A 15,098-nucleotide genomic window follows, 5' to 3' on the forward strand; every position below is an offset into this window, starting at 1 on the left:
GGTGGAGGTGTGTTCGCTGCTTGCTGAGCCTTAATTGTCCTGTGGTTTGGAGGGGAGGATGGCAAAGAAGAAAAGGCACATAAAAAGTAGCAGTGAAAGGAGCATGGTCGGCTGCTTTTGAACGTTTGTTTTGTCCTGGAATACAGATGAGTGCTGGATGGATAACTGCCTGGCTGCACTGTTTTGGGACAGACAGAGATAGATTCATATAAGCACAAACAGACCTTATGGGTCTGTTCGATTTCCGTCTATTCGGCATATAGGCGTGTATGCAAGGACATCACTAAGACTTTGATTGTAATTAATGGAATAATTATTCCCTATGAAAATTAGTTTTTCGATGTAGTTCCTGTAGCACACTAGTAACATGTCATTTCATATTTCTTGTTGATTTATCAGCGTGTCTATGTAAAATCATTTGCTTTATATACGTGTTCAAGTTAATTCATATTTGTATTACTTCAATAGTTAAAACATTACCTAACTGTATACTTACTAACTGTGAAGGGAAGACATTTATTGTACTGACCCCTTAAAAGAGAGCGCTGTCGCTTTAAGAGAGTTTTCAGAGAATGTGATGTATGCAGGCTGAAGGCAAAATGTGCTTGTGCTTAACCGTGGGATTTGTTAATAAAAGTTGCAAAGCGAAGATGGACGTGTATTTGGACTGTTCATTTTAAGGGTGCAACATTCCCAAAGGTGTCTTGGGGAGGTGTACTTTTAAGAAATGATGTAGGTATAGGTCTTTGTATTAATTGAAAGGAATTTATTTCCAGAGGGAAAATGTTGTATAATAACAGCATTTTGTATAATCAAAAAGTTACTGTAGATATTCACTGCTGGTGTGTTTTTGGTGGACTGGTCAAGGAAGTATATTTACTTTAGGATTTGTTTATATTCTGACAGAGACACTGCTAAAGCGGACCTTTAGTCTGTTTTATGTATGTGACACATTGCATATTTGTAGCCTATTGTAAGGACACAGACAGTGTAAGTAGTCAATTTTAGTCAAACTAAACTATTGAAACATAGTCTTTTTATCTGTCCTTTTTACTGCTGAAGAATTAAGATGTATGTGTATACACCGTTTCCATTTATGTAATAAACAGACACATGGTTGCTCTGCTTTTCTGTACACAAACAAGCACTGTTATGGACTCACACATTTATTCTCTCACGTTGGTCTTGTCAAATTCATTCACATATTTATCTTACGGGCCGAAAGGAAAAATATTTTTCCTCTGATCTCTAAATCCTTGTCATCATGAGAGTCGAGGTTCAAAGCTTTAATCAGCTATAACATGATGCTGTGAGGATTTTAATCAGAGGGGAGTTCCCGCTGCCCATGATTACTGAGGCAATAGGGGACTTGATGACTTTGAATCCGATGTTTATCCCCCCGTAAACCGATACACTGTAGTGTAAACATAGACTGTAAAGGGGGGGGAGGACCAAACCACGTGTGGAACTATCGCGAGAGAGGAGTTGGTTTCCATAGGGACGACAGCCCAACACTAACAAACCCCTCGACTGGAGTGGAGACTGGAGGACGTCGCCGCCGGCGAAAACTTGAAATATTACAATCGTGAATTATTGTAATGTATTTCTCAATTTCATTACAGTAAAGCATGCTGAATTAAAAAAGTTAAAGTTGAATTGTGCCATCACACGGAGGTAAACCAGGGAGAGCACGCGGGAGCGTGAGGTAAGTTAAAGCTAACGTTAGTTGTCTCAGTAGTTAAGGTGAGTAACGTTACAAGGTTAGCGACAACAGTAACGCTAGTTAGCTTCGCGTTTAGCTACTAGCTTTCACTTAAATTCTTGCTGTGTACTTTTCTGTACAGTTGAAGAAACCTATATTAGACCAAACTAAAGTTAGTCCACATTTACCAGTTTGGAACATGGAACGTTATATTACTAACTAGTCAAGAGCAAATAATGACATTCGTTAATGGGCTCGCAATTTATCACTAAATTGTTTTGCTGCTTTAGCGAAGCTAGGTTTGGTTTTGACCAAGACAACTGTGCTACAGGAGTGAACTGGGAACACAAGGACGTACTATCAGCAATATTTTGTCAAAAAGCTGAAGCTGTCCACTGTGGTTGACGGGGGAGGTTGGTCTCTCAGTAAAGCTGCTGCTGTCAGGAAGAACTAAAAACCTCAGTATGCCACAGTGTGTCTGTCACCTGAATCTCAACAATAGACCCACAACTTCATGTCATGGCAGGAAAAGCACAGGTGTGATTAATACCATCAATCAAGGCTGCATCCTTGTGTTTGCCCTGTTATTGTGTATTACTGGATATAGCTTCAAGAGGCTCTTAAATCGAACTGAGCCGTCGTTAATGCACCTGTGCTTTCTCTGCTATGACAAGTAAAAATGTAAGAAAGTCTGTCGCTACCACGCAAGCTCAAGTTCAATAAAAGTTCAGCTTCTCGGCTGTAGGCTACACTGCACTGCTTTACAGTCTCGTGGGTGAAGGTTTCATATAGGGTACCAGCAGGTGAAATGTCAGGGTCTTTTTTTTTTTTTACCCACCTTGAGCGAAACTTACAGTAGCTAATCACCTCCACTTACTGTCACTTTGCAATCTGCTCAGTTCCTTGCAGGTGTGGCCCGCCGTGCCATTACTGTATAACAATATATTACATCTGCCGTACTGGCTAATTTCTTTAATTGGCTTTTACTGCCGAACCAGCCATTTGTCAAGCATATACACGTCTGCCAGATACAATTCAAATGCACACACGACTGCTTGTTTTAACTGCCTCTTTGTACGTTTGAGCAAATCTGTCCCAGCTATTTTGCACATTTCATTACAGCAGTATTCATTTATGGCAGTGTGTGATTTAGCCTAGGCCCAGTGTGATATCCAGTTTAATGCCATTACTGTTGGTTTTTATTGCAGCGGAGACTCTTTGTAAAAAAAAAAAAAAAAAAGAACAACGCAAGACGCAGGAGGAATACCTGAGCCCCCCCCTCCCCCCAAAAAAGAAGAGACATGAATTTAAATGACTTTGTGGTGCTTCCTAACAACAAGGCCAAATCCGTGAAGCTCAATGCCAGGTAAGATGAGATAGGATCAATGATGTGATTTAACACATTTGGTAGAAGCCCATTTGCTGCCGTACTGTTTCCATCTGTTTCCATTTAAATTCTGCCGACAGAACGAGCATTTCACAAAATGCAGTTTCAGGCAAGATAAAACCTTGGGACCTAGTTTCCGATCTGATTTGTTTTTAGTGCGGCGTATTTTGTTTTCCTCATAATACCCGATGCAAAATGAAGTCTGATCTCCTACATAGTTTCTCATTTGCCAAAAGGTAATTGACTAAATTGATGTCTGGCTTTGTTTGGTACCCTGATCCAGTGTCTAATTGATCAAACCATTGATCAGTCATGGCAATGGAGATCTACCAGTGCAGTAGATGATTTGAACATATTGATGAAAGCCAGGCTGTCCGATCTGACGGAGGTCATTTGGATGATTGTTGTTGATTGATTGCACATTATGTGTGTGTGTGTGTGTGTGTGTGTGTGTGTGTGTGTGTGTGTGTGTGTGTGTGTGTGTTGCCATATAGGAACATGCAAGTGCTGCAGATGGAGACGGTGACTCTGGGCCAGGAGAGCACAGAGATGGAGGAGAAACTGCAACAGCTGAAAGAGAGCATGAGTAAAGAGAAGGAGGAGAGAGGGTGAGTATCGGTGTTACTGTTACTGTTGTAGAAAAGGAGGAGAAAGGGGAGGGGAGAGGTGACCAGGAGGAGCAGACTGAGGTGAGAAGGTGAGAATGGAAGTAAGACAGTAGATCGCAGGAGGCAGAAGATGGTGAGTGAAGGAAGTGAGTGAGAGAGGAAGAGAGGATAGCGAGAGAGACACAGGCAGTTTTAGCGCTCCTTGTGTTGCTGCTCTCCATTACATGGAATATCTGTATTATTAGTTTGTTGCGGTTCATCTTGTGTAGCACAACAGGGCTTTAAGGATGAAGGTGTCTGTCTTTCCCACACTGGAGCAAGTTTTGTCCACAACTACACACCTGATTGACATCACATTGAGTACTGGGATATATACAGTATTTGATTTGATATTAGAATTATACCATTATCTTGGTAACGGTGTGTTCTGACTCCACCTTCCTCACACAACATTTCTTTTACTTAAATTCTGCGTCAGAATCTTCATTGAAAACAGACAATGGTGCTTATAACAGAGTTGTGCAACTAAGTTGAGAATGAGTCACTCTTATGAAATATGTTTCTAATGCTTTCCTGTTAACATTTGTTTCAAAACAGAAACAATTGTTTCTAATTCTGTCTTTGCCACCAAAACAGTGATTTCTCCATTGTAGAGCCATAACAAAAATGAGACAGAAATCAATGGCAGATCTAGCCACGCGAACCGGCCTGAAGAGTTGTGACCATCAACAGCCACACAAAAGCAAGAGCATATTTAATTTTGCCCTGTATGATAGTCTATATAAGCAACAATAACTGAGGAATGAATGGAGAGATTTGGGGAGTTAAGAGGCTTAACATATAGATGCTGAAATACATAAAGTCCAAACGGTCACTCGGTCCGCTCCATTACCATGTCGGCGTATATGCCTGTGGTAGGCGGAGTCTGTACACCATTCATAAGGCGTTTTTGTCTCTGTGGCATCGTGATCTCATCAGCGATTAATGACACAATAAACCTTGATCGCTTTGTTTACGGTGACGTCTCCTCCTACCAGCGAATGCTTTACCTTCCGTTCAGGAGACGCGCTCCTCCCTCACCGCTCGTCGTCACTTCTCGTCGGATTGTGTCCCGACTGTAGGAAAAGGAGCGCAGCCACTGAGTGATAGAGATAGATGGAGGACGGGACTAAATGAGAATTCGTGGGAGGTCGATGGCTTCTCTGCCTATAAAGGTCAAGAAAAAAGGTTGCCGTGGAAGTAAAAAGGGAGCAGTCAGAGAGTTGATAAAGACAGCCATAGATGAAGTAGGCTCATGCCCATTTTGTGGACTGCTCTAAAGGTCAGTGAAGCCATACAGAAATTGGTCCTAAAACCTTGTATGCAGCTTCGCTCATAAAAATATGAGTGTAATTTAATGGTAAACTAGGCCTTCAAGTAAACATAATGAAATGACTAGCACATGACCCAAATAGCCCCTTTGTTTTGGGTTTTTCTTACCAAATTTTAACCTAAATTGTACCTGTCTGCAATGTATTTTGCTTGACATGTTTTTGCTTGTCCCCAGTAATTGCTGCTATGTTTTAAAATAGGCTTACATTTGTTTGCAATGTACCATACATTAACTGTTGCAACTCTTTAGAGTAATTGCGGAGGATTTACAGAACCTCATGGATGCTGTGTTGCCCTAAAAATGATATAAAATAATTTAAATCCCTTAAATATATTTACTTCATTTTGAGTTGCTACGGCAAAACAGCTTGCACAGATGAACCATATGTTATACTGACCAGTTTGCAACCCTATCACAAGCAGCTGCCCTTCAGTTGTAAATTGAGTTTTTGGTTTATCATCTGAAAACAAGAAAATAAAACAGAAAAAGACATCAAAAAGTGCTCTTTTGACAAAGAATACAATATTAACTTTATAGAAATTGAACTCGGGAGTCAACTAGGGAGTCCAAACCCGAGCAGCTTGCCTCATATATATATATATATATATATATATATATATATATATATATATATATATATATATATATATATATTGTACATAAAAACATCACACAGAGGCAGTGCTGTTACCATCCAATAAAAACATGACCCTTTATCTTCAGATGAACTGGTATGGCAGCAACAGATATTATATTTCATCCCTGAGACCAAAATTTATCTTCCAAAAGGAGTTACCTCATTTATCACAATGCTACGGAGACATCAGAGCCAGTGGTAAATTACTAAAGGATGACGGCAGACATCGTCCGGCCAGTCATCTCGAGAGTTGGGCCACTAGCTGCCGAGATTACTGGCCGGTCTCCCCGCCTCGCTGGTCCTGACATCTCAAAAATATCTGAGCAAATTCCCAGAAAGTAATTATTTGGACATATTGACCACATATTTAAAATGTCAATGGTTTCTCTTTCATCTAAGAAGTGTCAAAAATGAATAAAGTGACATAATAGGAGTCTTAGAAAGAAAATTACAAAATCTCCTAAAATCTCCCTGATAAAACTGGTGAAACATGCAGACTTTGGTCATTTAGACTGTTCTGGGCTTAATATGGACTCTGAATTGAAACAGTACTCGATCTGTGACTCGTCCACATCACACCATTACAGAAAAGAGCTCAGGGAAAGGCCTCCCGCATTCACTGCACAAACTGATCGTATGCATTTGAAACAGACATGTCTGCTCCTCTCACATTTCATTCTATTTACAAGTTCTCAGTTTGTCAAATGACAAACGATAGGTGTCATCTCGACAAAAGAGATTATGTTTTGGTATGCGTCAGTGTATCAGCTGCCATAGGACCATATCTACTGTAACTGACGCATGGGTATCAAACCTGAATGAGTTACATAGAAAGGCTGTCACACTGAGATGACATCATCGCAATCTGACACCCACGCACTCATCTATTGTGGTTTTGTTTATGATTTGCAATAAAAGAAAACAAGTTGGATTTTAATTGGGCTTTATGGCATTCTTAAAGGGGACAGCAGACACACAGTGAACAGGCACAAAGAGACAAACAAAACACAAGCTACCAAGAAATGATACTGGCCCTAGTGTGTGTGTGTGTGTGTGTGTGTGTGTGTGTGTGTGTGTGTGTGTGTGTGTGTGTGTGTGTGTGTGTGTGTGATTGTTGTTGTGTATACGACTATTAAAAATGCATGCGGATCTTCAAATTCATTTAAAATGGATTGGATAGCTCTCACGCACACACACACACACACACACACACACACACACACACACACACACACACACACACACACATACAAACACGCACACACACACAAAATAGCATTTATTTTCTCCCCGCATGCCATTACAGCGTATGTACCTGGTCCATTACTATGACTATTATCCAACAAATTAAGATTGAGCGGCATCCCGGCCATGCGTGAGCAGGAAATTAATTTGCTGAATGCAAACAAACACTGGTTATTAATGTGATTGTTTTTATTTTCCATTCCCAGTTTACCTCATTTCATCTCAATTCATTAATAACTCGGAGATGTGTTATCCAATGTGAAGTTATGGAGAACAGCGTTAATAGGGGTGTATATCAAAATATATGAGCACATAACTCAGGAACAGCTTTAGGGAGATGCAGAGTACGTACATTACACATGGACCACTTCAAATAGTAAGAGGCAGAAACAAGGTTACACACACACACACACACACACACACACACACGCTTTCACACAAACACATTATCAGTGATTTAGAGCTGAGGTATGCTGAGAGTCACTCTTTCCACATGATTTAGTTCTATTAGTTGAAATATACATCATCAAAAAACAAGGAAATGCTTATTTTTAGATGATAATTGTAGATTAAGTTGTTTTTTTTTTTTTTTAGGGGATGAGTTGTGTGTCTTGTGTATGTTGTTGTACATGAGTACTGCTCTGTTTCTAAGTGAAGCCTATAGCTCTAATTAAGAAGCCATACATCAGTATGTAGGAGAGGGCCGTCTGGTCCAGGCTGCACCAACGATAAGCACATGAACACAGTGTTTCCTGTCACACTGAAGTACTGCAACATTTACCGCTCCACCAGCCCCAAGACACCACAAGGTGTGTGTGCGTCGGGCTGCCTGTGTGTGTTTTTGGATAGCAGTCCTCCATAAATAATGACACTTGTATTTGTGTGTCTTTGCATGTTACAAAGAGTGCCACAGTTTGTTGCTTCTGTTTTGCCTTGTGTTTCCTTAATCAGTAAAGACACACTCAACTGCGCCGCGCGATAGAAATTATGCTTAAACCCTATGTCTTTGAAATATCACCAGCTTTGGAAAATATTTAAGTTTTGCGTGTGTGAGCAGGCTTGAGGTGGACAGATACAGCGAGAGTTGTGTGTGTGTGTGTGTGTGTGTGTGTGTGTGTGTGTGTGTGTGTGTGTGTGTGTGTGTGTAGTGGAAAGACTCAGCTGGCTTAACTACAAAGTGTAAATAGATGAAATAATGTACGCTGGATATGATGTGGCTGAGAGGTCAGAAAAAGTGATGAGGTATTCAGAATTATTCCTTTTTTCCCTTTTTTCGACTTTCTGGTTGAGAATAGAACATGTCAGAAGGGTAGGAAGATGCATTTTGCTACTTTTATATTTTACTACTGCCAAATTCAACATTCTGCCACTCCTTTGCTCGTTCTTCTAAACCCAGTTTGTTTGTATATCTGTATATTTGCTGTTGACATGATAATACAGTCAACACATCGAGCAGAAGACGGTAGAAGAAAAGTTAGTAGGTGATGTGATGAAGGTGAAAACACATGAACTGAGGATCGAAAGGAGGCAGTCATGGAGTAAATTACATCGTTAGGAACTAAAATAAAACGGATACACATGTCCTGTCGGGCTTTTTACAATTGAACCGCACATCAATGTAGTTCCCTCCTAACTTTTATCTGAAGGCTGTTCAGCCATGCGGCCGTCTCTTCGATGTCAATTCCAAAAAATCCCAGTTAATTGGAACACCTCTAATGAAAAAGTTGAAACGGTTTCTCATCAGTTCCTCTCTGATTGACACGGGGAGAAAGCAGGCAAAAAGAGTGCTGGTTTGGCGGGTAATCAGGTGTTGTGGTGTATGATGAGAAGGTTACCTGGATCTTCTCTCAGCGCCCTCCCTGAACCAGCTCTTCCTCTCAGAACACGCCGGCGTCTTTACTGCAGATCTTCCAGCTGTGATTTCTGCTCAGGCTGTGCACTGTGTTCTGCTCCACTCTGTTTTCCTCTCTCTGCTTGTCTCTTAGATCGCTGAGCTCCCGCACTAGATGAATTGTTCATCTTTGTCTTAGAGTCGGGCTACACACACACACACACACACACACACACACACACACACACTAACACAGTTACGTATACACCCAAAGAATAGGCGAACAAATTCGGTTTGCTGAGAGGAGGTGCGGTATAATCAGTTTGGGAAAAGTATACACAGGCGATAATAAAGCTAGACCGGCGACTCGGGCCAAACGCAGTACATCATTCATTGTCTTGGCATGCCCCGAATCACAGATTTAATGCAGCTTTGTCTTAAGGCCTACATATCTTACAGACACTAGCTCCCGCTTTATCTAAAAGCACAGTTGAGGTTCGCTTTTTTTCCTCCTCCGCTGTCTCTCGCCTGTGTTTTCATTTCTACCGGCTCCTTTGCTCCCTCTTTTACTCTTTTACTAGTCTTTGTTTATTGCTATTCTGTGTTTTTTGTTCTCTACTGTATGTGTTGTCACCTGTTTCAGTGTGTGTGTGTGTGTGTGTGTGTGTGTGTGTGTGTGTGTGTGTGTGTGTGTGTGTGTGTGTGTGTGTGTGTGTGTGTGTGTGTGTGTGTGTTGACTCTGTGACCCGACACTGCTCATGCTAGACTGAAATGTGTTAACATTTGTGTTTATGTGATCCTATGTGTCAGTCTGTCTTGCCTTTGGTACAAGTTTATATCCTGTTACAACCCTCAACGTTTTTGCCCTGTCCTCTCGTCTCACAGCGGGGGGGGGGGGGGGGGGATTGGGAGAAGACTGGATTACTTTGGCTTCAGACTTCAGAGTTTGTGTGCATTTGCGCGTGTGTGTGTGTGTGTGAGTGTGTGTGTGTGCGAGGCAGATGTTGTCAGCTCTCCCTCTGGGTGCGACGGGTCAGTTAAAGGTGATAGCCGTGTGTTAGACACGAGTGTTTCGAGGTACGACAGGTGGTGTTTGCCTCGGTCCTCTCCTGTCATCGCAATATATCGGCTCATCATTTAGAAATATGAGCTCGCTCCGAGCTAACGTTGAACTGTGCTCCTCGCTGTGTTTCTCCTGCTTTGACGTTGATGAAGATGTGTTCTTTGATGAGGTGGCATTTGGTGTCGCGTCTGATGTTTGTTTTCAATATGCAAGTTGTGACTCAGAGGTTGTCGTCTGCTATCCATCCACTACACAACGCAGCAACGTGTGATAGGAGTGTGTGTGTGTCTATTTATGTGATGTTCTCTGTGTAACAGGTGTTGTCAGGTCACTTCAAGTCTCTCTCTCTTTCTCGCCCTTCCTCTCTCTCGCCTTGGCCCTCTCTCTCTCTCTCTCTCTCTCTCTCTCTCTCTCTCTCTCTCTCTCTCTCTCTCGCCCTGGCCCTCTCTCTCTCTCTCTCTCTCTCTCTCTCTCTCGCCCTGGCCCTCTCTCTCTCTCTCTCTCTCTCGCCCTGGCCCTCTCTCTCTCTCTCTCTCTCTCGCCCTGGCCCTCTCTCTCTCTCTCTCTCTCTCTCTCTCGCCCTGGCCCTCTCTCTCTCTCTCTCTCTCTCTCTCTCTCGCCTTGGCCCTCTCTCTCTCGCTCTCACCTTCTCTCTCTCTCTCCGTCTGATGGAAGTGTGTGTGTGTGTGTGTGTGTATTTCCGTGTTTGTGAGACAGAGAAACATTAACTATGCTTCTAAGAACAACTTTAAGCCTTTATTATTTAGCATTGTGTGTTTACTCACACACATGTTTGCGTGGGTGTAATTGAATGTGTGCTTGTCTGGATTAGATAATGAGATCTTTGCTAATGCAAATTCGACAGAGACACACACACACACACACACACACACACACACACACACACACGTTATCTCTCCAGGTTGCCTGTCCTGAGGGGACACCCTGTCATCCTGCACCGACAGAGGTGTGCCTCAACTGTCTCCCCCAGCGACAGTCCAGTTGCCAAGGTAATGTCGCCAGGGTGATTACCTGACGCCTACCATCAGTGTCAGCCCAGCACATCGATGGCGTCACACACACACACAACACACAGATGCAGAGAGACACACACTCACACACACAAATAGATTCTGACTTCCTGTGCCTTGACAGGCTGCCAGCTCAATCCAAAATAAACTTCTCTCAAAGACAGCCAGACATCACAATAGCATAAATAGCATAAATAATTCAACAACACAAGCATGAATAACTCTCGTCTAAATGAGGATCCCTCTCCGTTTCTTCACTCTCTGAAACAGGAGTGTCCTGCATGAGAGTGTGTGTATGTACATGTTTGCATTTATGTTCTTGTATCTGTGTGTGTGTGAGTACATATAGTTCCTCTAACCTTTCATGTTCTGTTTTTTGTGGTCGAGGTTGTAGATAATTGCAGATAATTGTCTGCAACATGACAGAAAATGTCCTTTTGGTCTTGGACTGATCTGAAGCTTTAGACCCATGTGACGTTGTATATGTGCTTCATTTATGTTGGTTTGACCAAATTCTTGTATGTAAAGTGGCAAAGTGCTTTTCCTTGCCGTTCTAATTACTCTTAACAACAGAGGGACAATGTTGTGATACATTAAACACTCTTTTTCTATTTAATGGAACAAAGTGATTCTTTAAATGTATTTATTCATCTAATTTTCATGGATTTAGGGATTTAGTTATAAGGTGATGTTGCACCTTTTTCACATTTTATTCTTGACATCAGTGTCTTCTCCTCTACTTAAAGCCTGTTATTAAAGTGCTTCAGTGTACTTAGGTACTTCAGTGGATTAAAAAAACATTAATCCTGAGTTTTGCTAAATCTATCCTGCCTCACTTTCACGCTATTGGTAATACAGGAATGGTAAGGTGCCTGCTTTGTTAACAGCCCTCAAATATGATGAGAATTGTCTCCTCGAAAAATTATTGAAAAACATCTTCTCTGTGTGTTTTGATGTGGGTGTCTGTGCCAGTGTATTATTATTATGTTAATCAAGGAGTCTTATGATTACGCTGCCATACCCAGATCTTCTAATAGAATGAATATCAAAGTTACTGTTCCATTTCTTGGATATGGAAAATATGTCTTGATGAACAAAAAAAGGCATAAACAAATCAAATTAAATAAACAGATGTAAACACTGTTTCTGAAATGTGATAGCAATTAAAACTGGTAGCTATTGGTAGCTATGATACTGTAATTGAGCTATGCGTGTCAAATTCAAAGGGATTGTATTGTTTACAATTGACAAAGACAAACTCTCTCTCCCTTTGTCTTTCACTCTATTTAGGCATTCGGGAGGGTTTAGATGGAAGTCTGGACAGAGTGGTTCTTTAAACAGCAACGCTGTAACAAACGGTGTAAAGAAGAACAAGGAGCACATACTCCAAAAGGTACAGGAGAAAATCAAACTATTCTTCTAAGGATGTGTGTATGGTGTGTGTGTGTGTGTGTGTGTGTGTGTGTGTGTGTGTGTGTGTGTGTGTGTGTGTTTACTTGATTCTTTAAATTCTGAGAAGCTTTGCCTTGCGGGTTGTGACCTTAAGGGTTACCTGCACTGTAGAATATTCTAATTCCTGTTTCCAAATTTGCTGTGGGTGCACCATGTGCCTGCATCCATGAAAATAAGTCCAACCACTCCTTAAGTGCACTGTGCATGGCAGACTTGAGATTGCCCTTAATTTGTTTTTTAATTTAATCTAGTGGCTGATATCTCAGGGGAGAACACTAGAACAAGTAACTCTTTTTCTAAAGTTTACACTTCTTGAGCGTAAAATGAAGAACAATAATAGCTGAATTAAAGAATGGATTAACACGTTATATATTTAAAAACCCTCATGTGTAAACAAGTTTTTAACATTAAAAAAATGCAGCGATATATCGATATAACATGAACACAGAGTGGCTCACATGTATAGAAACATGCTTCCACACAAACAGATGTGTTACGCCCCCCCGTCTCCTCAACAGCTGTCAGCAGGCAAGGTGAAGATCCGAGTGCTGAAGGATGAACCACTGACAGGTGAGTAGTTTACAGCCACAGCATTGGCTTCCTACTGTTAGTGTAGTTACCTGTACCAGGTGGACTTGACACAGATGTGTTCTCAAAGAACATTGGGTCCTTTGATACACTGCCCTGTACTGCAATTCTACTCTCCACGTGGAGGTTTGGCTTTGAAGAGCAGCTAACAGAGCAGAGCCCTGGGAGCTGGTAGAGGTTCAGTGTCTTGCTCACGGTTACTTCAGTGAGGTGGATACTCGGCATCACGGGGGGCCAGACTGTGGAGTTCTCTTGTTAAAGATTAATCTGTGTAACCAGGAGCCAACCTGGGCAGAATTATTAATGTTTCCAACATGCCTGAGGCACAAAAATCACACCTTTTAACCGGAATGTTTCAAAATGAGCTGACACGTGTTAAAGTCAACTTTTTAAGGACCGTCTAAATGATGCAATTTTACAAAAGTGGCTGAAGATTCCAACTACTTGTATAAGCATGCTATTTGTTCATGATTTTTGAATGAAAACCATAAGCAGTGATTCTAGCGAATTTCTGCTGTGTGTACTGTACTGTACTGTGTTTTTCTCTATACGTCTCTACAATATTGTTGGGCTGGGCAGGAAGTCTGTTCCATAAATATAATGTCTAAGATATGAAATGAGATCCCATTGCCAAGCGTTGACAACAGTATAACTGCTCTTTTTAGCCCCACCTCCTCCACCTCCTCCCCCTAGAGAGAGAAGAAGAAACCGTCTGAAGGGAACACACTGTGGACAATGTGAGATCAAGACTGCAGGACTAGTAAGCATAAACACACACAGACGACACTGTATGATGACACCGATTTGGTACTTTTGTATTGCTGGCTGTTGGGCAGTTGGATGATTTCCTCTCTGGATAGAAAGCTCAGTAACTCTCTTCAGACATTCACCTGGCAAGTTTTTCAATCGACAAAAAAAAGACACACACACACACACACACACACACACACACACACACACACACACACACACACACACACACACGCACGCATACATTTACGCACACTTAAATAACAACAGGATCCAGGTGTATACATTGTATGTTTGCACAAAGAACCTGCATATCATACACATGTGAGAATGTGGCATAACCTTTTTGTAAAACCAAGTTTGTTTGGGTTATTTACCAATTTCACTCATTGTGTTACTATTCTTGTCTATCTACACAGCGTTGTGCAAAATGTCAATCAAAGGCGCATTTATAAACTTTATGTTTAAGTATTTATGAGCAAAGAGTATTTAGCAGTCTTTTTATTTACATTTAAGCCATTATTTACCGGTGAATGATGATAAATATGAGTTCTATGAATTATCCATTTAACATCATTCTGATGTTTATTAATGATGATAGAGTAATCACCAAGATGATGGTTTACAGATACATGTGATGAATTAGTGGTTTAGGAGCAATAAAAAGCGCAGCCGTGCACAATGGACCAGCGTAATAACAGCTGTTCAGGCGCTATTGGAGAACCTCTCCAACGTGACACAATCGGTGACAATGCACTTCTTTACCGTTCTTATTGACAAGCCTAATGTCAATAAACTATTGATAAGCAAACAGATGTCTAAGGCATTTCTACATCACTTTATGTGTTAAATCTGTCTGTGGGTGTGGAAATTCCACGATGATTGAGATTAATAAAACAGAGTTATGAAGCTATATAAGTCTGCCAACTTAATGTGAATGCATATTTCTGCATTTTTCCGTACACAGAGTTTTAGTCATGAATCTACAGAGTTTTATGTGTGCGTCCCTGCAGTAGGAGTCACATAACTTGACTTACACTTACAGCTACAACTTGGAAACTCTCATTTTCTTTCTTTCTCTCGCTCTCTTTTCCTACCTGTCCATCACTCTCAATCTGTTCATTTGTTTCTGCTGCTGTACTGTCCCCTCTGCCCTCTGTGTCTTTCTATATTTCAGTTTTTTTTCTTCCTCGTGCATCCTCTGTTATCTTCTCTGCTATCTCCAAATGCCTTCTATCTTCCATCCACATGTTTACCCCTCCTTCTTCTCACACAACACATTTTTCCCCTCTGTCATTCTCACTTCCACATCCCCGCCTCTCCCTCTCTCCCCCTCTCTCTCCCTCTCTACCCCTCGCTGTGCCGCTGCTGTCCTATCTGTTGGTCTATCTGTGTGTTTGTGTTTGCACTGATAACAGTTTAGCTGGATCCA

General features: G+C 41.4%; 1 protein-coding gene across 1 annotated transcript in view; it reads left to right on the forward strand.

Moving 5' to 3' along the window:
* Positions 1-1,551: 1,551 nt before the first annotated feature.
* zbbx (zinc finger, B-box domain containing) overlaps positions 1,552-15,098 on the forward strand; it is a 48,772-nt gene continuing 35,225 nt past the window's right edge. The window contains exons 1-6 of the mRNA XM_068715554.1: positions 1,552-1,705; positions 2,911-3,068; positions 3,584-3,697; positions 12,167-12,269; positions 12,847-12,898; positions 13,582-13,676. Of these exons, the coding sequence (XP_068571655.1) occupies positions 3,004-3,068; positions 3,584-3,697; positions 12,167-12,269; positions 12,847-12,898; positions 13,582-13,676 (429 nt within the window). The 5' untranslated portion in view covers positions 1,552-1,705; positions 2,911-3,003. The remainder of the gene's footprint in view (positions 1,706-2,910; positions 3,069-3,583; positions 3,698-12,166; positions 12,270-12,846; positions 12,899-13,581; positions 13,677-15,098) is intronic.

The sequence above is a fragment of the Cebidichthys violaceus genome, unplaced genomic scaffold, assembly GCF_023349555.1.
Source record: "Cebidichthys violaceus isolate CVI_PGR_0920_01 unplaced genomic scaffold, fCebVio1.0.p SCAF_1, whole genome shotgun sequence".
In the NCBI taxonomy this organism is placed as follows: domain Eukaryota; kingdom Metazoa; phylum Chordata; class Actinopteri; order Perciformes; family Stichaeidae; genus Cebidichthys; species Cebidichthys violaceus.